Raw genomic sequence first — 18376 nt, forward strand, 5'->3', positions numbered from 1 at the left:
AGAGCAGGTCAAGGTGTCACCAGCGTAGTAGAGGTGGAGCAGGCACTCTGGCGCCTAGGCTTAGTGGTCGGGGAGGGCTGAGGCACGTGAGGTCTGCAGCGGGCCTGGAGGTCAGCCCTTCCTCAGAAACACGTTTTTCACAATTACTACTAACTACTCAGAAGAAGGGGTAAAACAAAACAAAAACAAAATACCTCCCCTCAACCAAACCAACAAAAACAACCACTGACTTTTTTTTTTTTTTAAATGTGCAGTTAATGGCTGGTTGGCTGTACATTATTAAACAGGCAGCTGGAGACATGCCAGGGGAGACGACTCCAGCCAAGACTCACAGCCTGAACACAATGTTCCAAGAAACAATCACCCACAGGGTCCCTGGGGAGGAGCACCCAGAGGAGGGGCTCCAGCTGTTGCCCCGTTGCCTCTCCTGCCCAGTTGAACTCTGGTTCTCTTGAAAAAAAGCAGGAATGTGCTGATCCTGGGCCCAGCATCCTTTATCCACCCTGGGTCTATGAGTTGATTTTGAGGCTCCTGCTTCCATTACAGGTGGGGACAACACCTCCTCATCCTTGGGCTGATGGATTGCAGAGGCCCCAGTCTGTTCCAGATTAAAGCTCCAGAGAGCTCTTTCCTGGGGTCCCCTAGGATTTACTCATATTCTCTGGGCCTCAATTTCAACTTCCTCTGACATGAGTAGGGTTGGCTTGAATTCTGATTGAGTGGCCTTGGGGTGAACTTGATGAACATCTTCTAGGGCTTGGGGACTTGAGGACCCTATTTCCCCATCTTTGGTCTTATTGGTGACATGAAGAGCCATATTCCAAGCAATTATTCCAAGCCATATTCCAACCCGTAGGGAGGAGGCACTTGCTCACTATCTCATCCACCTTCCTGCCCCCTTTAAGTCCACTAGAGTAAATGTCAATTGTCTGAAGGTGATATCAACTCATCCATGTAGAAGAACAAGCTGAAAGTCTGCAGTTTGGCCATTGCCACAGCTTACTGTGTGTACGTGCATGTGCAAGCCTGTGTGTATGTGTATATGTGTGCATGTGAACATGACTGTGTACAATAGGAATTAGTATGGGAAGTATGTCTTAATGCTCCTTCTGACACCTTTAGAGATTATATAGTGCCAAACTGAGAGTTTGGTCTTGGAGGTCAAGTCTTACCTCCACTACCTGGTTGGCATGTCCTAGTTACTGACTTTGGGTAAGTGGTTTCAGCTCTAAGTGAGTCCCCCAGCTGTGCATGGTGAGCTCAGGGCAGTGTCCACATCAGGTGAGGGAGTCAGACTAAGGCATGAGTTGGCTCATACAAGCTTCTGTCTGTGGTAAGTATATAAGTAGACAGGTCAAGAGGCTTCTAGATGTTAGATATTAGATATTCTAGATATTAGGGAACTCCTCCACTAAAGGCACCTTTTCCCTTTCCACCATTTGTGCTAAAGTGTGTAGCTTGCTTCTGTGTGTCTGTCTCCCACGTTTATGATCTTGAGGACAGTATGCCTTGAGGATAGTGGCTCTTTTTGACTTTGCTTGGTGGCCTGACTTTCCACAAGTAACTCTCAGAGCCTGTGATGAATGGATGGATGAATGAATGAACAACTTGAACAGATTAAAACCAGAGGGATAGTTGAGCATGGGAGCGTGGGAAGATTGAGAAATTAAGAAAGCTGAGTGGGGATGCCCTGCCTGCAGAGAAACTCTCCTTGGAGACAATGTGCATGTATGCACTTAGGTGTAGTTTCTTGTGAAGCTTTACAGGGATTTTGGTACTCTGGAGCAGAGCAAGGACTTCAGAAGGCAGGTTGTATCCATGGGGAGCCATGTTAGGCAGGGAGGATGCTGTGGGCAAGCAGAGAATGAGTTTCTGTTGGGTCAAGGATGGTCCTACAGTAGACAAGATATGCACCAGACAGTCCCTGAGGTCCCTGCCACTTTAATAGTGTTGCTGGGTCTCACTACGTAACCTAGCTTGGCTTCAGATTCATGAGCCTCCTGTTCCAGCCGCTCAAGCATTGGATAGCCAGTTACTGTTGTGCCCGTAGGGCTGTTGAGAGGCTTAAAATGAATGAATAGCTGTGAAGTCAGACATCTGAAAAGCACTTGGTACATTTAAGCAGTCGTTAGACAGGGTCAAAGAGAAAGATAAATAGATTACTGATATATATATATATATATATATATATATATATATATATATATATAATAGATAGATACATAGATGATAAATAGCTAGATATATAGATAGATGATAGATACATAAATGATAGATAGATAGGCAGATAGATACATAAATAATAGGTAGATTATAGATAGATACATAGGTGATAGCTAGATTATAGATAGTTACATAGATTATAAATAGATACACAGATGATGGACAGATGATAGATAAATAGATACATAGATGATGGACACATCATAGATTGATATATGATTGATAGATTATGTAGCTAGCTAGAGGAGGCATGGTTCCAGAATGAGGGTGATGATAGTGTCCGTGAAAGGAGAGGACTGCTTCACCCCAGACCATGCCCTCAGTGCTCAGAGCTGTTGAATAACATAGTTCCTAAATAGGTAGGTAGGCTGTAGAGTTTAGAGGCAGTCCGTGCAATATCCAAGCCTGGGCTCTGCCCTCCAGTGCCAGGCCAGGGCTAGGTCTCCCTGAATCTTCCATGTCAGGAGGGCTGGCATCCTAGTTCTAGGAGGAAAATGACTATTGTTTTGTCTAGGGTAGACCCAGACAAAGTCCCCAGGAGGGAAATCTCCAGCTCTTCCCCAGCCCTAAATGTGAGATCTTATCAAGACCTGCAGCAGCTTTGGACCTCCAGCCTAGAGCAAGGTCTTGAGTAGAACCCCGGAGGGATGAGGGTAATTTTTGAGACAAGAAGGGTGGGATGCGGGGGAAGGAGGTTAATGCATGAGAGTGAGAATGGTAAAGGCTATGCAGATCTCCAGAGAAGAACAGGAAAGAGAGGAAGAGGGAGAGTGACCGAGGTCTTGGGCTGGGGCCAGTGGGTAACCTCAGACTTTGGTTGAAGGTATCCATCTGGGGAAGTTCCCACAGGGCTATTGAGAATGGACCAGTGGACACCCTGAAGGTGAGAGGCCAGTTGGCTAATGCAATGGCTTGCTTGGGACGGCATGTGCCAGCCAAGTGCTCAGCCACCATCTGGACCACCTCCCCTCTCTTTTGCCCAACAGCCAGCCTGTACAAAGGTCAGTTTGTGGTGCGGCCAGCACACTCCCTAGAGGCCACTCTCTGCCCACAGGCCTGGCCATGAACAAGACTGTCCCCTTCATAGTAGCTGCTCCTAGATTTTTCTGTCTCTTGGGCAGTCAATAGGGACCGGGAATGGGTCCAAGTTCCCAGGGGTTCACAGATATTGGGCAGAGACAGGAGGCGGTAGGAGGTGGAGACCTCCCTGCCTCACTTTCCCAAAGCTATTGTCATATATTTGATTATATGCCTTTATCTTTTCTTTGTCATCTAAAATAAAAGAGTGGTCCTTGTGCTCTCATCCAGCAGATATTTATTAGAATCACTGATGTCCTCTGGATATGCTCTGGTATAGGGCATAAAGGAGACCCTGATATTTTTGCTAGCGTCTGATCAACAGGGAATAGTATGGAATCTTCATCTCCTTGGTTCTAAACTCTGTATTTCTCCAAAGGCACTCAAAAGTACTGGCATCTTTTGAGGACAGTCATATCCTACAATGAACAAAATTGAACTTCTTTTTGCCGTAAATTGTTGAATGTTCCTGGAATGAATTATTATTAGTGTTTGTTTTTAATTTTGAGCCATTGTTGAGGACGGTAGTCCAAGAGAAAAATTCTCTTACTAGTTCTGGCCCATGTGTAAAGTCAGTTTAGTTTTTAAATTCAGTTCAGTGTCTTTAGCTCTTTTCTTACCCCACCCCTTGTGTGTCCCTCCCACACCTCAGTCTCATTACTGATAAGTATGTTGAACAAGCTGAGGCAGAGGACAGAGCCCTTTGGCAAGTCAGGAAGCTGACATTGATCTATTAATCAGCGCCCCTTTGCTGGCTCGGAATCCACTAGGCTTTCCATCTCCAAGCTTGTCACTAAGATTCTGCCAACACTTTTCTGGGGCTGGGAACCTCTACTCGTGTAGTCTGGGTTCCTTAGACTATGGCTCTGGGATGGTGTGGTCGTGTGAGGGAGGGGTCTTAGGCTCCCTTGAGGGATCCAGATTCAGGCAAGAGACTTTGCTGGAAAGGCAGGCTAGGAGGGAGAGGGGTTGCCTATGAGGATTCCTGCCCTAGAGATAGGGAGGCCCCTGGGACCTCCCTGCTTTAAAGCTGAGTTTCTCAGGGGAGATGGGGGTACAGGGTGGGAAGGTGGGGTGAGAGTGGAGGGTTATGTGCTGTGACTTCTGCCAACGACTAGTATCTGCTTAGAAATGTGCTCCCAAGAGCATTCAGGGAGCCTTGGAGGCCATCAGAGAGGCTGGGTGAGGAGGCTGAAGCTAGGAGGTAGAGTCTTCACTTACCCTGGGTCCTGAAGCTGCTGGATCCAAGTGCTTTTCCTGGCTGGAAACTGAGGCAGGCTTAAGAGAGGGACATCCCATGTGTGTATTTGGGGAAAAACAGTGAACAGGCTACTTCCCAGGGCATCTTCTGCCGATGCTGTCCAGTCACCAGAGACTAGGAAAGCATTTGCATCCCCCAAGTGTAATTCTGTGATTCCTATAGGTGATGCAAATATATGTAAATAAGATGCAAATACAGCCGGGTGCTGCCCCTAAGGCACAAATAAGTAGAAATTCAACATCTGAAAGGGAAGAAGAAAGAGACTCCTAGGGACAGTGGTATAGATGTGACTTCAGGGGTTATCTCTGAAGGGACCCTGGCAAGAGGTCTCTCAGGGGTAACACTGAATAAAGCCTCCTGGAGGACAGTCCAGACTTATTCTTAGCTGTAGAGGGAGGGGCACAGCTCAAATGCACAGACAGTGACTGCTGTGGCGGGTGATCCTGGGGTCTGGCTTGCAGCCAGCTTGAGTGTTTCATAAGCCAGAGCCTAGAGCCCCTTGTCCCTTGAGGGAAGAAGACTTATACTCAAGTGTGCCCTCCCTCTGGGGCCGAGATGGAGGAGAGAGTAGGGCTCAGGTGCTAAAATGGGTGACTTCCCCATCATGGAAAGATTTTGGTGGTTCTCTTTCCTATAGGGGCATTTGATGTGATCTTGAGGGTGTGGGTGTGTGGGGGGTCATAGACCAGGTACCCTCCAGAGTTCCCAGTTGTGCTCTGTTGTGACAGGACTATGTTCAGCTGCTGGCTGATCCTACAAAAGGGCTCTGAGCTCAGGTCTAAGGCCAGACAGGATCCTAGCCATGTCTCAGAATTCCCTGGGGCACTCATAGAAATTCATGGCATGTGTGTGGCGTTGGGGAAAGACTCCTTGTAGACAGTCGCTAGATGCTGATTAAAGTGCAGCCGGTTCTGGGATGACCCACCATTGTGGATCTGGGGCTGTGAAGCCAGGACACTGCATGCATCACAATAGGTCTTGACTCATCTGTGTCCCATCTCTTCTCTGTCCTTGCACTTTCTTTGCTCCTTGTGTCCTTTGTGTCCCCCACCCCCACCCCCCCTGCATGGTCTGTACTCCCTGTCCCCACTTCTTCCAAATGAAGTGCTTGTTTCAGCACCTGGTCTGACACGGGCCATTCATTTCTCCCTGCCCTTCTCAATGGCTTTTCTGTTGCTCCACCCACAGCTCTGTCCCTGGCTCTCTGTCACTCCCTCTTTGTACCCCTCTCTCAGCTCCCAGCTCTCCCCCCTCCGCTTTCTTTCTTTTCTTTTCTTTTTTGCTTTCATATGTCTTTATGGCCTGTCTTCAGCCAACAGGCAACCCGTGGGCCCTGCTAGGTGCCAGGCACTGCCAGCTCCTTTCTGGGGTCTGGCTCCTTACCTCCACTGTCATCCCAGTCTCCCACCCTCACACTTAACCTCTTGCTTTCCCTTCCCCCCAACTCCACGGGGCTCCAACACTGGTTATTACTCAGTTTTATGAGAAACCTCCAGGCCTGCCCCTGAATGGACCAACCACAACTGGAACCAGATGTGCAATCCAGGCTTGGGGATGCGAGGGAGGGAGGAGGGAAAGGGCATGGCTGGCTCGAAGGGGGCTGGGAAACCCTGGGAACCTTGGTAGTCAGGGCCCGGAGGAGGGGAGGCAAGGAAAGCCTAGGCAGTTTGGAGAAGCAATGGGGGAGGATGGGAGGGGAAGGGAGCACTTTTTCAGAAAGTGCCATTATGATGGGATGAAAATTAGGAAGAAGGCCAACTTTTTCTCACAAGTCCTCCACCTTCCCTGGTATGGTTGCTAGGGACTCCAAGTTCAAGGTTCTACCCAGGTGTGGAAGCAGGAAGGCTGGGAAAGAAGGGTTGCTGTTGGGCAGAGGTAGAGAGAGAAACCTGCAAGGGCTTCTGAGCATAGCTGGAGGAGGGCGGCATTTCAGAGGAGCCCTTGGGCAGCTGCAGACCCGGGGGAGGGCAAGAGGTGTCTGAGGCCTCCGTTTATCACGGTGATGCTTCCCATATCCCCACAGACTCGCTTCTTCTGTGATTGTGCAGCTTTAGAGATAAACGGTTGCCTATGGACCTTGTTGGAGTGCTATGCAACACTTAGGGGTTTCAAGTGTCCCCTTTGCCCATTTATTAGCCAACCATCCATCAGGCCATCTCGCCATCATTCGTTCATTCGTCCATTCATTCATTCATTCATTCATTCACTCACTCACTCACTCGCTCATTTCACATTCACTGAGACTGTACTGTGCTTGAACTGAGTGCTGGATAAAGTAGATAAAGCAAAGGAAATATACAAATTGGCCTTTCCTCACTCAACATCTGGGAGGTACAGGAACAAGTGTGGAGGGTCCAGAGGAGGCCCTGCTTAGTTTTTGTTTTTGTTTTTGTTTTTGTTTTTTGAGACAAGGTTTCTTTGTGTAGCCCTGTCTGTCCTGGAACTTGTTCTGTAGAGGAGGCTATTCTCGGACTCAGAGATTCAACTGCCTCTGCCTCCCCAGTGCTGGGTTTAAAGGGGTGTGCTACCACCACCCGGCTTCTCCTAAGCACCTTGCATTCCCTCTAGTCACAGGAGTGCAGATGTGGGGAGGCACAAGAGCAGCTGCTCACAGTGTCCCTAGAGGTCCCATGTGTGCTGATGTCCCTGCCAGTCACCTACTTCACTCTCCAGCCCCATGGCTGCCTCTTAGGATGCCACTCACTGCTGATGCTACTGTTCCCTGACAGCCTTTGGTGTGTCACCTTCTTCCTTTGAGCTGCCCCCCCCCCATCTGCCGCCATCTTACTGCTGTCATCCTAGGCACTCTTTTCCTGATAAAGGTTTGAAAGTAATTCCTACAATTAGGTGGGGCCAGATGACAGACAGAGCCCATAGGACCAGGAGAAGGCCACTGAAGGGCCACCATGAAGGTGAGTACTTAATCCTCTCCTGGTTCTCAAAGAGGGTCCTGTTCAGAATTCAGAATGGCAAGATTCCTAAATGAGTGAGCATAGACCCTGCAGTGAAGGGGCAGAATGCAGCTCAGTTAATTGAGTGCTCGACTACCGTGCGTTTAAATGAAGGCTTACTTGGGAGTGGTCACCAGCACTGAGGAAACCACAGAGGGTGGCACACACCTGGAATTCCCATGTTCCAGAGGTGGAGAGAGAAGGATCAGAAGTTGATGGTCGTCTCTGGCTACAGAGCAAGCTTGAAGCCAGCTTGTGCTTATGGGACCCTGTCTCCAAAAACAAACAACAACCTACAAAAGAAACTGCACTTAAAGATCACAAGCAGCCTACCTGCTAAAGTTTGGCATCGCTGCCTAGCTCTCAGCCAGAAGGAAGGGGTCTTGTCATGGCGTTCGCATCAAAGCCATGCCATTGATGGAGGAGAAGGTGGTAAGCCCAGTGGGGTTTGAATGCTAGCAGGGAGACAAAGAAGCAGCTGGATGAGAAAGGCATGGAAGTCAAAGCTGAAAGATGGAGAGAGAGAGAGAGAGAGAGAGAGAGAGAGAGAGAGAGAGAGAGAGAGAGGGAAGGGGCGGGGCATTGGGACTGTTTCTCAGAGTTCCTGGAACTACCTGAGGGAGAGCAGGGATCACACTTGTGGCTGGGACAGCAGTGACTATTTTATGTCAGTTGGGGGACTGTGGTGTGGGTGTAAAGGAGGAGACAGAAGCTTCTGGGACCTGAAAGTAAGACTGGGTCCCACGTGTATGCTGATTACCCAGGAAAAGAGGAGACAGAGCTGGGATTAACATGGTATCTGCTAACTGCTTAACTGGATAGGGCTGCCCAAGCTCCAGGGGGGACCCTAGTCTAGTAGAAAGATAGGAAGTAGGCAGGCCGAGGTGACCCAGAGTTGGTATGGGGCTGAGGATGAGATTCAGCCAGCATCCCCATAAAGTTTATCATTTGTTTGTCATCCCTGGGCGGTGTATGCGTGTGTGTGTGTGTGTGTGTGTGTGTGTGTGTGTGTATGTATGTATGTATGTATGTATGTATGTATGTATGTATACACACACACATACATACTGAGGAGTTGAGGCCACTGTCAAGGTTGTGAGTTTTGAGATGCTAGGCTTGGCAGTATGGGGATTTGAACTCTTTCTATCTGGGCAGTCATGGGGAAGTTTTTTTTTTTTCTCCCCTGGAAGAAGGAGGAGAGAGGGGATAGGGGAAAGGTGATGTTGCCTCTCTCTGCCCTTCCCATATAAGTTCTTGAGGAGGCATCCCTTCTCCTCTGTTCCCAAGAGGTTTTATTATTACTGGGGTACTGGTTGGTCCTTGTGGCTCTGACTTCAGGTGGACTGAAGTCTTGTCCCTCCCTTCGGGTGGCTCCTGCTATCCTAGTCCAGGTGTGAACTGAAGTGGGGACAGGAGGGGATGGGTTGGGTGGGATTCAGCTGGATGAATAAAACCATCACAGAGTCCTTTGGATGTAAATTTACGCACATCAGAGGAGACTGGGGCTCTGGGATGTGGGTGCCTAGCTCAGATGGGGAAGGCGTGGACCTTTCACACACACCTTGGAGGGCTTGGGACCAGGGTCAGCATGTCAGGTTCCTTCCTGACATGGCCTGTCCTGCTTATCCTCTGACAGCTTCTGTTGCCTAGCTACTTCAGGCTCTTGTCCTCAGCTGTGATAACAAGGTGAATGAAGGCAGAGGGCTCTTTAGATGTCTGGCACATAGTGGGGGTTGTGGCAGATGACTGCGTCCTTCTGTCCTAGTTTTATTTCTTCTATTATGAAATGAAAAATACCCTAAGAGGGCTGGAGAGATGGCTCAGAGGTTAAGAGCACTGGCTGCTCTTCCAAAGGTCCTAAGTTCAATTCCCAGCAACCACATGGTGCCTCACAGCCATCTATAATGACATCTGGTGCCCTCTTCTGGTGTCCAGAAACACAGGCGGGCAGACACTGTATACATAATAAATAAGCAAATAAATTAAGAAAGAAAAGAAAAATACTTAAGAAAAGCCAACCCAAGGGAGAAAGAGGAGTCCGTCCCTGGGGGTTATGTGTGTATGTATGGGATGGAGGCAGGAACTTCAAACAGCTGGTCATATCACGTGCATAGTCAAGAGCAGAGAGGGAAAATATGCATGTATCCTTGCATGCCTGCTTGCTTGCGCTCACTCCATTAATTTCGCCATTCTTATTCAAGTCAGGAACTCCTGCCTAGGGAATGGTGATGCCCACAGTAATCTGGATCTTCCCACATGAATGAAGTTAAATAGAACCCCTCCCCCCCCCAAAAAAAAACCACACACAGATATGCTTACAGGCCAACCCCATGTAGACAACCCTCCCTGAGGATCTTTTCCTGGTTGTTTTAGATTATGTCAAATTGACAACTAAAGCTAGCTGTCCCTAGCACTTGGGGTGGGGCAAGGACAGGAGCAGGGGCCTGTGAGTTAAGGCCAACCTAGTCTACATAGAAAGCTCCATCCATAACATTTTCATGAGTCTGCTTCTATCATTTTTATGGTGACCCAAACTTTTCAAGTGCTTTCTTCTTCATTATAAACATACTCCATAGACACAGAAAGTTATACTGGTTGTGTGGTGGGCTCCCTAGATTCAGCAAATGTTTTGGTATATAATTAGCCCCTCCAAACTGGTGGGCTCTTCTCCACAGAGTCAATAGCTGCTGATTGAAAATATTTGGGAAGGAACTTGTGAGTGCCCTGAACAAGTACAGACGTTATACTGGTGTCATTCGTCCTTAAACAGCCCAGCACAACTACTACTTACAGAGAGCGTTTATAGGGTCCTAGGTTTTACAAGTTTTCTAGAGGGGAGGGGGGAGCGGGGCGGCTAGGGATGTGGCTTAGGTGGGATAGAGCTTGCCTAGCATGCAGGAGGTACTGGTTTCAATCCCCAGCACCACATAAAACTGACCATGGGTGGCCCATGCTTATAATTCTAGCCCTTGGAAGGTAGAGGCAGGGGAATTTGAAGATCAAGGTCTTACTTAGTTGCACAGCTACTCCAGCCCAGCCTGGCCTATCTGAGATCCTATCTGTAAATCAACCATAAAAGATGCTGTGCATAGGCTCAGTGGTGCAAACTTAAGGGATCTGATTGGCCACAGTTTTGGTGTCCATAGGAGGCATGAAAACAGTACCCAGGGTACAGGTATGATTGTAGGACATGTCCACCATCCTACTTTTTTTGGATGTATTCCCCCCAACCCCCCACCCCCAGACAGGCCTTCTCTGTGTAGCTTTGGCTGTCCTGGACTCACTTTGTAGACCAGACTGGCCTCGAACTCATAGAGGTCTACTTGCCTCTGCCTCCCTGAGTGCTAGGATTAAAGGAGTGCACCGCCGTGCCCAGCTTTTGGAATACATTTTTTAAAAATTACATATACAATGTTCTGCCTGTATGTATGCCTGCACACCAGAAGAGGGCAACAGATCGCATTACAGATGGCTATGAGCTGCCATGTGATTGCTGGGAATTGAACCTCGGAAGACAGTGCTTTTAACTGCTGAGCCATCTCTCCAACCTCTTTTGGGTGCATTTTAAAGAGAATGGAAGTATGCCTTTTGTGCACTGGAACTCCACTGAGTTTTGAACATACATCTTAACTCAGGAAAAAAAAAACAGGGATTATCATATCACATTTGACAGCCAAGGAAAAATCAGGTTCAGAAGGGAGATGGCAGGTAGTTGGTATCCAAGTGTGTTGGAATTGCAGCTTGTTCTTCTGTATCTTCCATCATCATCATCATCATCATCATCATCATCAGCAGCAGCAGCAGCAGCAGCAGCAACACCAACACCAGCACCAGCAGCAGCACCGCCAGCACCAGCACCGCTACCCCCACTCAGCAACCCTGTGGCAGTGATCCGACAGTTCTATCTTTCCTATAGGCTCTTATGTGTCCCTTCCCACCTCTGTCCCCCAAGCCCTCTGGCCTGTTCCCCAGGAAGCTGCTGGAGAGCTGTCTTGCCTAAGTGCACCATGGTGCGGGCCTGGTGGAACACAGTCTGTGCAGCGGAGCTTAGCAGGGGTTAAAGGAGGCGGCGGTGGGGGGCGAGCGCTGACTCCGGGAAGGAGGCGGTGCCCCAGGCTGCCCGCCTGGGAGGGAGCCGGCAGCGCCCTGGGCGCGCTCATTCGCTTGTAGCAGCGGCCTTAGGACCCGGCTCGGCTCAGCTACCCTTGCTTGTTGGGCCAGCACACTCACCGCTGCCGCCGCTGCCTCCCTGGGAGCCACCAGCTTCCTGCCAGCCCAGCCACCAGCTCTGCCTCTGCCCACCGCCCTGGCCTGCCACCCAGTGGCTCCTCGTTTGGAAAGGTGAGCGGGTGCGGTCTGTGAGTGTATGATTGTGCAAGAGTGCAGGGGATACAGCCCAGCAGTCTAAGAGCACTGATGTTTGGACCATGCTCTGGTCCTAAACTTGGAGAAGATGAGGTCAGTCCCTCCCCTGACACACTTCTAGGCTAAGCTAGTCAACTTGTCACCCGGACTCCTGTCAGAGGTTCCCGAGGTCTGCCAGGGATGTTTGGGGCGCGGCTTGTCCCTGCAAGCGCTGAGCCAGCTCCAGGAAGAGTTTTGTGTGCTGCTGCTAAGTTGCTGGTGTTAGCAAAGCTTTATACAACAGGGAGTGGAGAGGGGCGTTGACCACCAGAGGCAAGGGGGCAGAGGAGAGGGTCTCTTCTGCTCACTTCTTCCCCATTGCAGGCTTCAGTGGCATTGCAGGGCTCAGTAGGCAGAAGACCGTGAGAAGGCATGAGTCTTTCCTCTGTCAGTGGCTGGAACTTCTTTTGGGATACCTTCCTCTCTTTGAGGTTGGTCTCTGTCTCTCTGTCCTCAAGATATGTGCAGCCCTTCAGGAGAGAGGCTGGCTGCAAGGGTTAAAGTCAAAAGCTCTAACGACACTTGCCCTCCCACCAGTACGTGGGTCCCCGTGCCCTCTTGCCATGGGCACTCACTACCTAGCATGTGTGCCCCTCGCCCCTCCCCCAGCCAGTAGGCTCATTCCTTCCTCACCCCTCTAGGCAGAAATGTCTAATCCAGGTGGTTAATGAACAGACAGGGTCCCCCTACACTGGTCCCCTGCTGGCTACCCCTTGCCAAGCTTGGAGAAGCCACCCAGAGCTAACCTTCAGGACCAAAGCCAATATTGCCTGTCCAGATGTTTTAGGCTGGCCTCTGCCCTAGTAGAGGAAGCTGAAAGGGGTGTTTGGGGGGGGAACAGGGAAGGGATCTTGGGCTGGGCTTTCAGTAGAGGTGTGGCAAAGAATTAGGGGACAGGGTGGGTACTAGTTGGGGGAAGTTTCTAGGATCATGGGGTCAGGAAGGCAGTTGTGGGAACAGAAGGGATAGCTGGAAAGTAGGGTTCCTATGTTTGAGGATGGGGGCTTCTCTCTTGGAAGCCCTTCTGTGTGGCTAGCAGAAGTGGGGGCGGGGAGGGCCCTTTCCCCTTCCTGAAGCTGCCTGGAGGTGGGGTGGGGACCATTGTGGCTCAGACTTGGCCTCCAGTACCTCCCGCCCTTGCCAGCTGGCGGCAGTTCGTGTCTCTCAGACCCTAGTTCTCCCCCAAGACTCAAAGCTTACTACAGCTTGAGGACCCTTAGCTCCAACCCCCCCCCCCCTTGCCCAAATCAGGGTGGGAGAACCCTCCAGGGTGCCAACACTGGGTTCCCAACAAGGACAATGGAGATGGGGTTGAGAGGAGGGGTGGGGCAGGGTATATGAGAGGGAGGGAAGGGAAGGACTTTGATCTGAAATTGAGGATTCTTGGGTAATGTAGGAGACCGCCTAGGAAAGTTTCAGATTCCCCTGGTCCTGGCCTTGAACTTCTGGCCCTCTTTTCCTAGCCTTCCCCACATACTTCCTTACTTGCCTCCCTTGGAGCCCTGGAGAAGACCTCAATGTGGCGAGCCAGAAGGAGTGGGCTGGGATGAAGGTGCCTGGGAGACCAGGGAGGAAGCTGCTGTTCTGGGTGCACCCAGCACTGACAGACTGCTTTCAGGGAGCAAGAGAGGATTGGCTGTGATGGAGACTTGTCTTAGGAGAAGGAGGGTTTAACCAGGAGCTCCCAGCAGTTCTTGCTGGTCGGCGAGAGGGTGGGCTTTCATGTAAGGTAATGAGTGGCCTGTCCCAAGGCGGCAGTTTGGACAAGCTGGATGCTGTGGAAAGATTCCTGTGCGGAGATGTGGTGAGAAAGATGACCTTTAAGGTCTCTGGGGATGTTGAGGTCCTGGGAGTCTTAGAGTTGGGGAATTCTCTGGCTCTGGAATAGGGGTTTCGAATGGGGGGGGGTCAGAGCTGTGGCTTCAGGCTTGGGGCGTGGGTGGGGACTCACAGGGTCACCCTCCCTGCCTGCACTGGGGGGATAGAGAGCCCTTACATGTGCCTCTCCCTGGCACCCACAGCTGACTGCCCAACAGGTCTGCCCCAGCTGCTTCCTGCCCTGCTGTTGTGAAGTGCTTCCTCTTGGCCACTCTGCTTGGCCCCGTGGTTAACTCCTCAAAGGCTGGATTGCCGCACCCCCCCACCCCCACCCCCATGGCCGTATGACACAGGGTATAAAGGGGTGGGGATGGCATGTGTCACAGGTCCGAGGACAAGGAGTGGTTTCCATGTTGGATATTCTGAGTCCCTGCCCTGAGTAGTGCAGAGTAGCTTTCTCAGCTGTTGAGGTTGGTGGGCAGAGATGCCAGACTCTGAGACTCAGGAGCAGGGGCGGGCCTCAGTTTCCCTCTTTACAAATACTTCAGGCTTGTGAAGGCTTCACTAAATGGCTTGTGCAATAACCAGTGTGTGGTGGTTGAGGTGGTGGTGGTGGGAACACGCCAAGGGCATTTGTTCTCAAGGGCCTCTCTGGACGGGTAGGAGAGGGACAGGTGACCTCCCTGTGGCCTCCTCAAACCTGTTTTCTCTGGGAAAGAGAGGCAATGTGTGTGTGTGTGTGTGGGGGGGGATACTTCCTCAAACTCAGGGTTGTGGGGTTCTTCTTGTAAGGAAGCAGAGTCTCTGTGGCCTGCCTCCCTGGAGTTTAGGACCCTCCCTGGACGCCATCCTTTCTGGCTCAGCGTGCCTAGCCCCACCGGCAATTCTGTGGCTTGCCTGTGGCCCCTGTGCTCCTCCTAATCCTGGAGCGGGGGTCTTCTGCCTCCAGTCAGGGCAGCACCTCTCACTCGTCTGGCTTTTTCTGAAGAGGAAGTTCTTCTCATTGTCTACCTTGTATCCCTTGTCTACAGCCAGGAGATAGGGGAGGCTTCTTAATCAGAGCACTTCCCATTATGGATGAAAGGAACCCAGTGATGAGGGACAGCAGGGAAGGGATGTGAGGGCCGAGTGGAGGCGTCCACTGAGCAGCTGGTCCACTGTTGCCTCTCACTTAAGTTTCCTTCACCCTAGGAAGGGAAACTGAGGTTTTTACGATGAAGGATAGAAAATTGCCAGAAGACAGGTGGAGCCCCCATGCCCCTAACAGAAACAAAAACAAACAACAAACAACAAAACAAATCAACAGATCATGACTACCGGCTGGAGCGGGGAGGATGTTTTTAGACACTGGGGAGGGACAGGCCTCTACTTTGTCCCCAGCATTATCCCCTGAGGCTTCTGGCTCCACGGATCCCTGGCTGGCTGGCTGGCTTTTAGCTTTCCAGAGCTATTAGGCATGTAGAGGTGTGGGCATAAGCCAGCTGGGAAAGGAATGGTGGGGGTGGCAAGGATGCCAGCCTCACAGCCTGGGTTGCCTCCATGGACACCCTGTGCTGGCAGCTGGAGTCCTTAGGGCAGCTGGTTCTCTGCTTAGGTTGGTGCTCTTGGCTGTCTCCCTCCTTGTCCTCACCTTGGGGGAGCTGGAACTGTGATGAGAGGGGACCGGGTTAGTCCCCCGGACAGCTTCCTCCTGTAGGGCTCCTGCAGGACAGGCTGTGTGTTCCCTGCCTTTTTAGGGCTTTGAGCCTACAGCTCAGGCCCTAGCATGGGGTAGGCCAGGGACTGGTGCAGAACAGTGGCTCCAGGGATCCAACCAGACCAGATGAGGGCCACAGAAGGGCCTCTGTGAACTCTCCTCTCGCTGCCACTGGGAGCTTCCTCCAGGGGCCTTCCTCGCCTTCTCTTGAAGTGAACATGGGCCTCTTTTGCCTCAAGTGTTGCTGCCTCTCACCTGTCTGTCACCTGTCAGCACTGGTGCTCCCTGCCTGTTCAGTGGATGCCTTTGGGTGTCAACTGAGGCTGGAAGACTGAAGGTTTGGGACAGGTCTGCTGAAGAGCTGTAAGCCTACAAACAATGCTGCTTTTCCTCTGAAGAACAGAGCAAGGCAGAGAGAGGGCATGAGGCTAGAGCCAGCCTGCTGGGGACATACCCATGGCAACCATTCCTGCCTATAGCTGTGTGGTCTCAGCAAATGATTAGGCCTCTCTAAGCCTCAGTCTCCTCTCTAAAATGGCACAGTAGTATTTGCCTCCTGGCATGGACAAAGGGGTTGAATGAATGAATTGATTTAAAGCGATTTGAACTATGGGCTGTGTGTGGATCAGCTGGTAGCATGTTTACCTAGCACACACGAAACTCTGGGTTCTTTTCTCAGCACTGAGTGAGTTGGGCATGGTAGTGGACACCTGTAATACCAGCACTGGGGAGGTAGAGGCTGAGGATCAAGGGTTCAAGATAATCTATGACCCTGTAAGTTCAAGGTCAGCTCGGGATACACAAAACCCTGTCTCAAAAACAAACATCCAAAACAATGACGGAAAGCCAACGTTCTGTGTTAGGAAGCATTCTTATTGGTGGGTGTCTCTCATTCCAAAGCCTGCCCCCTGGTTGGCCCTGTTCTCTCTCGTGCTGGTTGTTCTTTCCCTACGCTCGAGAGACTGTAGGTCAGGATTCCGTGGACTTCCTTTAAGGGCTGCTAGTATCAGAGCAGTGTCTTCTGTTCCCTGTCTTTGTCTCTGTCTGCAGTTAGAAGGCAGGCCTAGAGCTGAGGGAACCTCAGACTTGTCTCCCCAGGGAGCCGGGGCAGATGTGTGTTTATGGAGAACTCTGAGAAAATTGCCATCCCGGTAAACAAGTCTCTTTTGGGATGCCTTCCCACCCTTCAGACAGCTGCTGCCTGTGTGAGAAGCTCCCAGGCTTGGCAAGGGCCTGCTCTGTTTTACGAACAGGCTATATCCTTCACCTTAGCCATAGGGGTGGCGTTTATGTTTTCGAGTGGAATTCCCAGGTAACCGCTGCAAACTGGCTTAGACCCTCCAGGGCTCCTTGAAGTCTAACTGGCATTCCTCTTGCCGCAGTCTAATTCAATCCCTTGTTGGTAAGGGGTGGGATAACCACCCCAGCCCTTCCTGTGTGTACACAGGAGCTGAGAGCTTTGAAGATTGGTCAGTAGGTCTCCTGGGCACACTCCATTCCCTCTCAGGCCTTTACCTTTTTTTGGGGGGGGGGTCCATGGCTTTCTAGTGTCTCTGACATTCACCCTCCCCCCCAAGGATCAGCCTATTGGCCTGCTCTTTTACCCAGAGATCCCCACCCGGGAGGCTGCTGAGGTTGCTCTGGGTCAGGGGTGAACACCATTTCCGGACCCCTGGCCCGCCCAGTTGCAGCTGCAGAAAACATTAAGGGTTCTTTTGAAGGAAGACTGGTCCTAGGCTGATCATGACAAGCATTGGGAGGGCTCTCTCTGGCTTCCCTCCTCAACCAGGCTCTGCCCCTTGCCCTTCTAGACCACGCATCCTTGAGAGATGAGAAATGGACCTCACTTTGAGCGTACCCTCCTATAACCACTCTTCAAGGAGTGGGCTGAGGTTCATTGTTGGGCTTGGTGCCAGCAGGGGCCAGGGCTAAGGCCGAGGCTCCAGGGGAAATGCACAGAGGGTCTCCATCCCAGGGGCAATCTGACCCAAGATAGGGTGAGATCTGACCAAACAGATCTCTCTGGCTGTCCTGGTTTTTCTCCATGGCTGAGTCCCTCAAGTGCCCTGAGTTAACAGTCAAAAGGTTAGAGAGGTATAGTGTTGGGGGCTGCTAAAGTGTGGAGTGTGGGCGTGGGGGCTGCTTGGGTCCCTGGCTGTGAAACTTCACCTTGGGTTGACCTTGCTTCCCTCTCGCCCTGCCCCCACCTCTGGCAGTGGCTGGCAGGAAGTCCTGCCTGATTAGGGCCCTAATCACCGGCTGAGACTCCCAGAATCGCAGAGCTGGTGAAGCAGAGAGGGGCTGAGCTAAGGAGGGGGAGTCTGAGACCAGCCATCTGGGTCTGGAGGAGATAGGCTGCTGGGTTTGGTTCCCTGGGTCCAGCGATGCCCATGAGCTTGCCGAGGAGGCCAGGAGCCAGGGCCAATCCAACTGGGCCTGGGGGCCATTCTGATTTCACATTAACAGCCTTTTAGGGCATCCACTCTGTGCCAGGCAGGGTGCCAGATATGGGGCTGGAAAGGCCAGTGAGACACCTTCTAGTCGGAGGCAAAGGGGAGTAGACAGCTCTTTTTGCAAAATGCAGCACGAATGGGAAGCAGGAAGCCGGTTATGTGAGTTGATGGGGTAGCTGAGGCCTCTGAGAGGAAGAGCCATTTGAGATGGGTTTTGAAGGTTGAGAAGGGAGTTTTACGAAGGGCCTCCACCCTTGGGGCCACCCTGATCCAAGGCAGTGCAGGAGCGGTGCTGTTCCCACCAACAGATCTCAGGTATAGTGAGGCATGCAAGTAAGTATGGGTAATGTAATGGCTCGGTCCCTTTCAGCTCCGTCACTTACTCCCTGTGTGACATTGGCTCAGCAGCCTCAGTGTCTGAGCCTGTACGATGAGGTTCACATTCCAGAACAGCCTTGTATGCTGTCGGGGAGTGGAAACAAAATTCTGGATG

The 18376-nt window shown here is 51.3% G+C and overlaps 1 protein-coding gene across 14 annotated transcripts in view; it reads left to right on the top strand.

Annotated features, from left to right (window-relative positions):
• The window catches only part of TNS1 (tensin 1), a 217054-nt gene that overhangs the window by 78672 nt on the left and 120006 nt on the right, over window positions 1-18376 (top strand). The window contains exon 1 of one of the 14 annotated variants that reach the window (XM_084778300.1): window positions 11647-11853. The exons of 11 other annotated variants lie outside the window; for them this stretch is intronic. Coding sequence is in view for 1 of the 3 variants with exons in the window: in XM_084778296.1 (XP_084634422.1) it covers window positions 13649-13720 (72 nt within the window). In the remaining 2 variants the exon portion in view is untranslated. Of the gene's footprint in view, window positions 1-11646; window positions 11854-13527; window positions 13721-17766; window positions 18199-18376 lie in introns of those variants that run through there. 2 more of the 14 variants (XM_084778296.1, XM_084778301.1) reach the window with 2 other exon arrangements.

Source organism: Acomys minous (genome assembly GCF_964271855.1).
Source record: "Acomys minous genome assembly, chromosome: 4".
Classification (NCBI taxonomy): domain Eukaryota; kingdom Metazoa; phylum Chordata; class Mammalia; order Rodentia; family Muridae; genus Acomys; species Acomys minous.